General features: G+C 32.0%; 1 protein-coding gene across 1 annotated transcript; it reads left to right on the plus strand.

Moving 5' to 3' along the window:
* The first annotated feature begins 3,840 nt into the window (after positions 1 to 3,840).
* LOC109180264 (cysteine-rich receptor-like protein kinase 2) lies at positions 3,841 to 6,749 on the plus strand. The gene is made up of 8 exons (XM_019329753.1): positions 3,841 to 4,211; positions 4,601 to 5,001; positions 5,098 to 5,223; positions 5,327 to 5,454; positions 5,578 to 5,788; positions 5,886 to 6,108; positions 6,206 to 6,356; positions 6,459 to 6,749. The coding sequence occupies exons 1-8, from the start codon at positions 3,841 to 3,843 to the stop codon at positions 6,747 to 6,749; spliced, it is 1,902 nt and encodes a 633-aa protein (XP_019185298.1).
* The last annotated feature ends 5,447 nt before the right edge of the window (positions 6,750 to 12,196 follow it).

Genomic DNA, 12,196 nt, shown 5'->3' on the forward strand with positions numbered 1-12,196 from the left:
ACTCTAATTTGAATTCATAATATAATAAAAATCATAACCGTGACCAGCCCATTTAATTTATAATCTATACTATAATTAAAAACAAAATCCTATTTACCTGATTTTCAGTCCAAACAATAATAAATAGTAAAGGTAAAATAAAATTTAAAAAAATAGAAATTAAAAAGGAAGAGAAATATTTCACAATAATATTCTACATTATCAAATAAAAATGGAACAGAAATTATGTAAATTGGAAAATGAAATGAATATTAATAATTGACTGAAAATAAAAAATTGAAAATGGAATGAAAACTAGGTTAGTTGGAAATAGAAATAAATGTCAATAATTGGGTGAAAAAAATGATCCATAATTGATTAAAATAGAAAAGGAAATGGTCAGATCATTACTTTTTAATTTTTCTCTATAATATTACACAGTAGAATAAATCAAACCACAATTATATCATAAATATTTCACAAATTTAAACAATGGAACGTAAATTAAAAATAAAACGAAAATATTTCAAGAATAATATTCTGCAGCATCAAGTAAAGGTAATTTAAAATGAAAACAAAATATTTCAATAAGAATATTCTACATCATCAATAGTGGCAAATTATGCTGTGCATCCGTATGCACCATGCATGGTGCATACGGATGTAAAAACGACGTCGTTTTAATAAAACGCGCGTCTCCCCTTAAAAAAAAAAAAAAAATCAGGTTCGATTCCCAGCAACAACATATGAACTAAAATTCCATAATCGATGAACTATAATTCCATAATCTAATCTATGAACTAAAAATTCCAGAATGAATGAACTAAAATTCCATAATCTATAAACTAAAATTTCAGAATCGATGAACTACAATTCCATAATCGATGAACTATAATTCCATAATCAATGAACTATAATTCCATAATCTATGAACTAAAATTCCAGAATGAATGAACAATATAATGTTGTTGCTGGGAATCGAACCTGAATTTTTTTTAAAGGGGAGACGCGCGTTTTTTAATAAAACGACGTCGTTTTGGCATCCGTATGCACCATGCATGGTGCATACGGATGCACAGCATAACTATCCATCAATAGTAAAGACATACTTTAAACAATAGTAAAGGTAAATTAAAAATAGAACGAAAATTTAAAATGAAACGGGCAATAATAATATTCTACGTCATCAGTTAAAATTGGAATGAAAATTATGTAAAAATATCACTGCATCTGATTTTCTAATTAACTCATTGATTGAAAAAGAAAAAATAATTGGATGAACATGTATGATATTACTAATTGACTGAAAATATAAGAGGATTGACTACAATAAAAAATGATTCATAATTGACTAAAGTGAACAAAAAATGGTCAGATCATTGCATTTTAATGAAAAATTGGACATAAATATTTCAATAATAATATCCCACATCATCAATAGTAAATGCATATTTTAAACAATAGTAAAGGTAAATTAAAAATGGAACAGAAATATTTCAATAATAATATTTTACATCATCAATTAAAAATAGAACGGAAATTGGGTAAAAATATCAGTATATCTGATATTCTAATTGACTAATTGAAAGAAAATAAAAAAGAATAAATGGCTGAAAATGAATATGATATTACTAATTCATTGAAAATATAAAAGGATCACTAATTGACTGATATTCTACAATTATATATTTTCACCCGAGTCATCCATCCTAATGGACTAAAGATGTTAACTATAGACGAGTATTGACAAGATAATTGTGTTGCTACTACTAATGTCGTATACAATGAGGTTTCAATAATGTGTAAATACAATCGGTGATATTATGTTTTTTTTAAAATGACAAAATTGCTATATATCTAGACAAAAAATATATTTTCCATACGAATGAATTAGGATAGCAACTCATTCCTATAATTGAGTTGCTAAAGAATGAGCACGTTTGCTTAATTTATAAAAAATACTAAACAATGATAAATATATTTTACAGCATCGCATGCTTACATTTACACATTAGCTATTAATTTGAGCAATTATTTGCTCAAATTCAAACAATGATAACATCAAAACATATAAAAGATTCAAACCATATTTTCCATTCACTATATAATATTTGATATTCTAATCTAAATAATTATATATCAATCCAAATATTCTTAATATATTACAACAAATTCATTTCGTGCATCGCACCGGCGCAAATACTAGTAATAACAACCCAGGGTAATGATGTTTGATAATGCATTACCGGTTAATACTCAGTTTATAGCATGGAAGAATTTATGGGGAGCCAAACTACCTCCGAAGGTCAAGAATTTTGCATGGCGTTGTGCGAGAGCTATTTTACCTACTGTTGTTTCCTGGGCAGGTTGAGGTATTGATGTTGACGTCCGATGCCCGCTATGCCTTGATAGTCCTGAAACTATGGAACATGCATTCTTGGAATGCCCAACAGCTGTGGATGTTTGGAGAAATCTGGAAAATTCTGTACAGCATACTACAACTAATTTTGAAGTTTGGTTATAAGATCTTTTTAAGCAAACTGATAAGGACAAACTACGGAATCACCTTGCTGTTTGCTGGTGCTTGTGGAAGAGAAGAAATGATTGGGTGTGGGGTAGAAAAGCTTGGATTCTACAAGGGATAAAGGTGATGATTGAGAACTGTGTGGTTGATTGGCAAATTTCTGAAGATAATTTGGTTGTTATTTCCTCTCATGCGCAGAATGTGGTGGAACGTAATATTCAATCCCAAAAACGACTTTTGTTGTTGAAGTTGACGCCTCCATTCCACAGACCACAAATTCTGAATTCTATGGTGTTGTTGTATTATCAAATAATGGTAATTTTGTGGCTGCAAAATCTGGTCCCATTCGATGCTTAAATAATCCCCATCTTGCGGAGGCAATGCAATGAATGAGGCTCTTTCATGGATTCTTGTGCAAGGTTGGCGTAATGTGATAGTTCGCTCAGATTGTCAGATGGTGTGTAAACTTCTCAACCAGGACTGTCCGGATTATTCATATGCAGGTTGTGTTGTAAGGCATTGTCAGAATCTCAAACGACACTTTGAATCAGTGTCTATCAAGTATGTTTCTCGATCAGTGAACAAGTGTGCTCATGCTTTAGCGAGGGCTGCGAGTTCTCAGTCTCGTCATATTAGTTGGTTTTCATCTGCTTGTATTGAACGTTTTATTTCATGATAATAATTCTATTGCTTTGGTTTTCAAAAAAAAAAAAAAAAGAAAAAAAAAAAAAACAACTAAAGGTAGTAGTGTCATTTCATATGTTTTTCCCTTCGCAAATTCATTGAATTGCAATTCCCTCCAACCAAACAATGTAATTCAGACATCTATTGAATTTCAATTCAACTACAACTAAATTACAGTGAACCAAACACCCTGTTAAAGTACAAACTTTCATAACAGAAAACACAAAAATTCATAACATAGGACACATACATATTTACTAAGGTTCACAGTGCCCTGTGAATCCTGATCCATGGTATACGGATTGGAAACTACTAGACAACGCTCGAACCTTAAGTATTTCCCTGCCAATCAATTTTATTATACTTTTCTTTTATTTAACGAGAAATATGTTTTTTTTTTTTTCATTACTTACCTCGATTTATCTTGACCGTATGGATTATAATAAAGAAATATATAATATATAATAATAAATATAATAACGCAGATTGTTGACTAGCAACGAGTCAGCTAAGCATAGGGAATACCAGTGTTGATCATAATACATCCTCTAATTTTATTCCTATATATATGTATTTGCCCTCTATTTCTTTATAAGCCAATTTTGTGTATTTCTCCTCCATGATCGAGCTGAGCCTACACGTACTGGTCGAATATGGCGGCAGGCTCAGGCAGGTGGTGGTGGTTGGCGGTGGTGATCATGGTGGTATCAGTATCAGAACCTGCGCTCTCAAACCCACAAACCAACCAAGTAGGCGTGCTGGATTGCCGTCCGTTCAGTTACATCGACGTACCAGATTCTCTGAGGGCACTGAACGCCACCTTTGCTGATCTGAGAAACCAGTTATCCAGCGGCAACAAACGCTTTGCCACCTCCACTCAGCAGCCTGTGTACGCAATGGCGCAGTGCCGAAACTACCTCTCCACGGCGGACTGTGTCGCCTGTCTCGACGCCGCCGTGGTTGCAACCCGAAACTGCTCCAACAAAATCGGTGGTCGTATCATTTTTGATGGCTGCTTCCTCAGGTGATCGAGTTTTCTACATGCATTAGAAACTAAACTATTAACCACAAAATCCGATCCCTTCAAAAAACACAAAATATCAAATTTAAAATTAAGAAAAAAATTCTAAAGAAAATAAACAAAGAGAAGATATTTGATTTGACCAATGAATAATAAGTATGACAAATAAAATGAGATAGAGTTATTTATATCAATAGTACCAAACAACTATACATCTTAAATCCAACAAGTGTGACTCTTTATTTAGGTGCATAATCGGTTAATTAAAGGTGGGCATAATTTGAATATCATTTAAATAGCGGTTTACATAGCAAGATGGATCCTAATAGATGGTATAATTTAAGTTGTTATGAACTTATAAATAAGTACCTGGAGGCGTTTGTTTTGTATAGGTACGAGAACGTTTACTTCTACGAGCAGATTACCGATGCAGGAACCTATCCAGTTTGCGGCACACGAACTGCCCCCGACCAATATGTTTTCAATACGACAGCAAAACAAGTGCTATATGAGCTTCAACTTGCAACCCCCAGAATTAATGGCTTTTTCGCCGCAGCAAAGCAGGAGGCCTCTGCTGGTGGTGCTGCCGCCTTTGCGGTGGCACAATGTATTGAAACAATCGACGAAATTGGGTGTCAGGCATGTTTGACAATAATTTACAGAAACATACTGGGTTGTTTATCAAAATCTGCAGCTGGAAGATCTGTCGCCATAGCTTGCTTCATGAGATACTCAAACAAACGCTTTTTTCCGAATAACCAGACAACTAACCTAGCAGCCTTCCTAGAAACAGGTATAAAATCTGTTCTGATCTCTTCATGTTTCTTAAGCAGCTAGCACTCGTTTTTACCCTGCAGATTAACTGCTAACATCTATCGATCTTCGCCAGGGAGTTCAGGAAAGAAGAAAGCTATTATTGCAGGTGTAGTAGGTGGTCTAGGAATAATCATATTGGTATTAGCAGCCATTTTCCTTTGGTATAGACAATCAAAAAACCCAAAGGCTTCGAAAAGAGGTGAAGCTCAATCGTTTAGCTTTGGTATTTTCTTTTAGTTGAAACATAGAGTTTTCACTGTTTGGTTAACTTATGGTTATGGACTGTCTTCTTCCTTCTATAGGCAATATTTTGGGAGCAACTCAGTTCAGAGGTTCAGAGAACTACAGATACAAAGATTTGAAAGCTGCAACAAAAAATTTCAGTGAAGAAAATAAATTGGGTGAAGGAAGTTTTGGTGATGTATACAAGGTCAATACTAAAAAAAGAAGTCAATTTCACTATTTCCTATTCCTTTTTCTTGCTCATATTACAATTTGTCAGCAAAGAAACTTCAGAAGCAATAACCAAAGTCAGTCTTCTATGACTTAATAGGGAATGCTACAGAATGGGAATGTGGTGGCAGTAAAGAAATTGACAATGATTTCCAGTAGAGCAATGGCAGACTTCGAGACTGAAGTTAGGCTTATTACAAATATTCATCATCCTAATCTCATTCGTCTATTGGGATATTCTGGCAATGCAGAAGAGCTGCTACTGGTTTATGAATACATGGCAAATGCCAGCCTTGACAGATACATAAATGGTGCCCCCCTAGAACATATATTGTTATTGTTAGTTTTCTTTTGATCTGGCTCTTGTGCTGGGATTTATAAAGTATTCCCATTTTTCATGATTACCAGGAGAGAATCGGGGGATGCTGAATTGGATGCAACGGGTTGATATAATATTTGGTACAGCTAGGGGTCTTTCCTATTTGCATGAGGTGTGCATTATACACAGAGACATAAAATCCAGCAATATACTATTAGATGATGAATTCCAACCAAAAATAGCTGATTTTGGTTCGGCAAGGCTTTCACCTAAAAATAAGAGTCATCTTTCCACTAAATTTGCCGGGACTTTGTAAGCCTAGCTAACAGCTGCCTTATTTCTTTGACACATTTTCTTTTCCACATCTTTAATTTCTCTGAATTATACTATTTCTTGTTCCATGCAACAGGGGATATACCGCGCCCGAGTATGCAATTAATGGTCATTTATCAAAGAAAGTTGACATCTACAGCTTTGGCATTGTGATTTTGGAGATTATTAGTGGGCGAAGGAACAATGACATACGAGTTGAGCCTATAACTGAGTATCTCCTTGAATTGGTAATGTCTTGTATGAAGATGATGGTTTATGTTGATATCTTCAACATTATTTGACTTTTGCATTGCATCATTTTATAAATACAGGCATGGAAATTGTACTAGAATGAGGAACATTTAGGACTAGTGGATAAGCGTTTAGACCCAAACGAGTATAAAACAGAAGAAGTGAAGAGAATGTTGGAGATTGCATTGGTGTGTACACAATCACCTTCCAATCTAAGGCCAAGCATGTCGGAAGTGATGGGCATGCTTTCAAGTATTGATGGCTCAATCATTCAGAGACCCCTAAACAGGCCTTCTATTATTACTAATAATTTCGATATGAGGGTACCTGTAGTCACTGCAACACCTTCTAATGCCACCATTTCACTTTCTGAATTCTCAGGCCGCTAGCTAGGCTAGGCTTTTAGAAACGAAACGAAAATGATATATATGGATTCTCATGGAATAAATTTTTTGTCATTTGTGCGATTTTATTGATAGAAAGTAGTTGAAAAGGATGTACGTGGAAGAAGGTCTAATTCCTGACTGGAATATGCTGCTGCTAAGCTTGCTGCAAATGTAGTTAAATCCTGGCCACAGAAAGAAGCATTTGAAGGTTACCTTTTAATTTCTGAGTTCTAAGTATGCAATTCAATCATCATATGATTCATTTCGTGTCCTTTCAAGGGAGTAAGAAAGCCAAAGTCTCCTTACTGTTCTCAAGCCTAATCTACGTTGTTATGTACAAACAAGGCTTTAAAAAATATAGGTTTGAATAGTTGGAACTAGTATAGGTGGCCATGGATCGGTTCATGATCAAATTAGTCCTAAATTGACCTACAAAAATTAGACAAATTTTTTAGTGATTCATGAATAAAGGTACATTTTTAATATATTAAAGATACATTATTTATGGATTGAACGTGCATAATTTGATAGTATACAAAATAATGTAACTTCAGTACATAAATAATATATCTTTAGTATATTAAAAATGTATCTTATAATTATGGTCTATACAGTTGTATATAGACAATGATCCATAGAATAATGATTGAAAAAATTACAGCAATTACACTGTTGACCGCGGTTCACAAAGCTTTGTGGACCATGGTTCAAAACGGCAGACAAGCTGTGTGTCTAAACTGACACTGTCGCACGTATTATTTTTATTATATTATCAAATGAAACTGCAATTGAATTGAAATGAAACTGTAGTTGTGTTGGAATGAAACTACAGTGTATACAAAATGAAATTGAATAACAATTTCATATGTTTTCATTAAAAAAAAAAAAAAAAACAATTTCATATATTTGAGTGTATATTGTCCCTGTAATTATATCAAAATGATATTGTAGTTCTTTTGAAATAAAACTGCAATACATATCTGATGCCTATACCACAAAGCATTATGGACCGCAATCCACAGTATAATTTGCCAAAAAATTAAGGTTGGGCCTTAATGGGTCGAGCTTGGACAAATTGAGCCCGAACAAAAATAAATAATCATGAAAAGAATGATAAAAGTCAAGCACACCATGACTTCACTTCTAAGAAAGATTACATTACACAAGTTATGTATAAATAAATATTAAATGATATGATTATATTACACAAGTTCATATTCACAAGCAATATTTATCAATACAAAATACTTATATTTAGCGTATCCAGTAAAAAGGGAGCATTAAGGGAATCTACATTAGTCCTAATCCAATTTCTCCTATGACGGTCAATGATGTTGTCAATAGGTCGGATGTACTCTCTAAGTCATCAATAGTAAGAAGGGGTTGATATCCCTCTATAGCCTCGGGATCGATATTTAAGAAGAGATTATGTTGTTATGAATTTAAATAATAAAATTGCATAACAAATTACGAAGAATGAAAAATATGTTTATAAAGTATAATAGTTGATTATGAGAACAATGTAAAATCAATAAAATGATGGTATCCATATGACCATATATGTTTTTGTAGTTCAAAATTGAATTCTTTTATCCAAATAGCAGTTGGCAGTTTAACTCCCTTGAGGCAAATTATTTTGTGGATCTCGGTCCATTTTGTAAGTTCGAGTTTTAAAATACACAATTTATATACTGAATATTTAAAATTTACATATTGAATGTTCACAATTTACATACTGAATGTTCACAGTTTTATATACTAAATGTTCACAATTTATATATTGAATATTCATAATTTAAATTGTAAATATTCAATATATAAATTATGTATTTTGATTCGGGTCCATTTTTTAAGATGGACCCTAGTCCATAACATAACTGTCGCTCCCTGGAGCTGCCAACTTGGGTGCCTATTCATGCAAGGCTGTTAATTGGAAAAACAGTTCACAGCTGCGGTGACGACTGACCACGGCATTTTCAGTAGCGATTTCTTTGACATTTAAGAGGATGAAGAAAACAAAAGTGGACCAACCTATGGAGAAAAACGCGAGGGGATGCTAAAATTTCAGAGAAAAATAAATGAACTTGTAATGATACAAGTTATTAATTTTTTTTTTTTTTGAAATATTTATGATTTGGATTCAAATTTATAACCATTTATTTGAAATGGTAATCTAGATGTCATCATATTACACAGTAGTTAGTAGTTATTAAATTAATTATTCATTAGATTCAATATAAAATGATGATTTAATTCATGGACGAAGTAAATATATAAGACATCAATACTCCTTTCAAACAAAACGGAAATGAAATTGTTTTACTTTATTGTGAATTTTTACGGACTATAATCATAACATGAATTTTTTTAAAACACGCATTCAAATAACGATCAAAGTAACAATTGTTATGTCATGAATTCGAGTTCACCTTACAAGGTTGACTCAGGTGAAAAACGACGCAGCTTTGCATGTCTGGAATAACGGCGCCGTTAGTAGTACTGTTTCCTCCGCCAATGATATATATATATATATATATATATATATATATATATATATATGTATATATATATATATATATATATATATATTTTTTTTTTTTTTTTTTTTTTTTTTTGTGAATATAAAGTTCAAAAATTGTGAATATAGAGTTCAAAATTTGTGAATATAGATTCAAAAATTATGTTATACTGTTGAATATAGAGTTCTTTAATTGTGAATATAGAATTCAAAAATTGTGAATATAGAGTTCTACAATTGTGAATATTGAGTTTTGTAATTTTGTATATTGAGATCTAAAATTGTAAATATTCAGTTCTAAAATTGTGAATATAGAGTTCTAAAATTGTAAATATAGATTTCAAAAATTGTAAATATAGAGGAACGAATTTTGAAGACAAATGACAAGTAAACGGTAAGGAAGGAAGCAATTTTTTTGAAAAATCAAACTATGTTGTTTTGAAGCAAAACAACACTATTTTACACCCAGATCCACAGCATAATTTGCCTCAAAGTAACATTCCACAGCCCACAAAGGCACAAGCTCACAACTGCCCTAGGTATTTATGCCGTCGAGTCAGCCTCATTGACAGAATGGTAATGTCTTCGTCGTCAAAGAACACCTTTCCTCACGTTCAAGTATATATCTATGTATTATGTGGGCAAGTATATATGCATTATATGTAAGGAAAAAAAAAAGTTACACCCCCTTGACACCTTCCCCTCCACAAAAAGTTGAAATTTTTAACTTATTGAAACAATTATTTAATATTGAATTTTCAAAATCAAATAATCTATATATATATATATATATATATATTAAAAATAAAATCCTCCTTCTAGCATTTTCCCGCTCAAACTCAATGTATTGGTCAAATTATGTAATTATGATAAACTATGGAATAATTAATGATGGTAATATAAATCATAGAAGAATATAAAATACAAGAATATTAATTATGGTTATATTATTATTGTGCCTCACAGAATAGAATACAAGAATATATATATATATATATATATATATATATATATATATATATATATATATATATATATATTGAAAGGAGCCCGTTAAGGCATATATTAGAGAAAAGCTGTAATAGCGTCACGAGGAATAGACTCCCAGTACATAGCATAAGACTGAGTAAAAGCCAAAGCGGCTAAAGTATGAGCTACCAAATTAGACAATCTAGGAATATAACTGACTACACAATAATCAAATAAAGAAATAATAGATGTGCAACTGTCTATGGCAAAGCCGACGTAGAATCGGACTGACCCTGATGGTGAGGATAAGTAGTGTTGTAGACTTAAGCAATCCGTTAGCAACTCGATCGAAAGTTCCCCTCGATCCCTTAACCAAGAAAGCACCTCCTTGCATGCAAAAGTCTCAGCCATAAGTGGTGAATAACAAGGTGGTAATAACGCATTAAAGGCCGCCACATAGTCCCTGTTAGCATCGAATAAGACTGCACCCACCGTGACTTTATTGGATGGCAAGTGGATCCAGCATCAAAACGGCACGAACGCCGTAGCGTCGTACCACCGGAAGCAACCTGCAGTGGAACGTTAGCATCCTCAGCATGCAATAGCGTGGCGGGTTGGACTGTGGCGCATCAGTGGCTGCCGAACCAGCGGGCGGACCAGATGTGGAAGACGGGTGGGCATCACGCCAGGTGTACAAGGCACCCGTGGCTAAGGCCACGACCTTCTTCGGAGGGGGTAGACATGCGTCCCAAACAACACCATTCCTAGCCTTCCAAATATAATATAGAATAGCAGATGTGAGGAATAATTGATTAGTGTCTAGAATATTCAACACTTCTCTAAACCATATTTGTGACAATGGGAGGGATTGGAAGGTGGGATTCACTCCAAATGGCCTTTGCAAAATCACACACCACTAATGAGTGCATAGTGAATACAAGAATATTTAATTATGACTATATTATTATTGTGCCTCACAGTCATTATATACTAATAGAACTTGATAGAAAAATAATAATAATATAAGTGGTAATATATAATATCTAAAAGTAATCAAGTGTTAATAATAATAATAATAATAATAATAATAATAATAATAATAATAATAATAATAATAATAATATTAACGTAAGAATTATAACATAGAATAAAACGTAATAATATATATATATATATATATATATATATATATATTGTATGGCATTATATTCTATAATATAATTGATAATATTATTGTTCAACTATAATAAAAATCCTATCATCCTATGTAATAATGTAATAATAAAATAAAATGACAATAATAATAATAATAATAATAATAATAATAATAATAATAATAATAATAATAATAATAATAATAATAATCCTTAAATATTATATAATAAAGTCATAGATCGAGCTTTGGCCAATCACAGCTTAGCATTTTTTTGCCCAGTGTGAACGCAATTTTTTTTTTTTTTTATAGATAGAGATAGAGATTTTCCTTTCATATGGTAATTTTATTTTCCTTTTATTTTTTTGATAGATAGAGATAGAGATAGGAATAATTATATTTTCCTTTCATATGGAAATTTTATATTAATTTCAACTTGAGTTTATTTTTCTCTTATCTTTTTGTAAAAATAAAACTAATGTATAAAAAATATATCATTAAAAAATCTAATTAAGATCTTTTGAATGACCTACTATAGAGTGAATGTAAATACATATGATGTATATTTAATTTAGTGTTTATAAACATTAATGTTTATGTTTGTGGACATATAGAACAAATATTATGAGTATAACACAATGAATATTATTAAACATGATGCGTTCATAATATACTGTCTATGTACATTAAGCTTTATTTTTATGAATATATTGAATGAATATTATGAACATACTATAGATGAATTAAAATGCATATAATGTATATTTAGTTTTGCGTTTATGAACACTAAGGTTCGATTTATAGACATAT

The sequence above is a fragment of the Ipomoea nil genome, unplaced genomic scaffold (genome assembly GCF_001879475.1).
Source record: "Ipomoea nil cultivar Tokyo-kokei standard unplaced genomic scaffold, Asagao_1.1 scaffold1026, whole genome shotgun sequence".
NCBI classification, from domain to species: domain Eukaryota; kingdom Viridiplantae; phylum Streptophyta; class Magnoliopsida; order Solanales; family Convolvulaceae; genus Ipomoea; species Ipomoea nil.

Bases quoted from the DNA above. Each gene is read 5' to 3' on its own strand.
- LOC109180264 (XM_019329753.1), top strand. From the start codon at position 3,841: ATGGCGGCAGGCTCAGGCAGGTGGTGGTGGTTGGCGGTGGTGATCATG. The intron at 5,002-5,097 runs GTATAAAATCTG...GATCTTCGCCAG, and splicing joins AGCAGCCTTCCTAGAAACAG to GGAGTTCAGGAAAGAAGAAA. The intron at 5,224-5,326 runs GTGAAGCTCAAT...TTCCTTCTATAG, and splicing joins CCCAAAGGCTTCGAAAAGAG to GCAATATTTTGGGAGCAACT.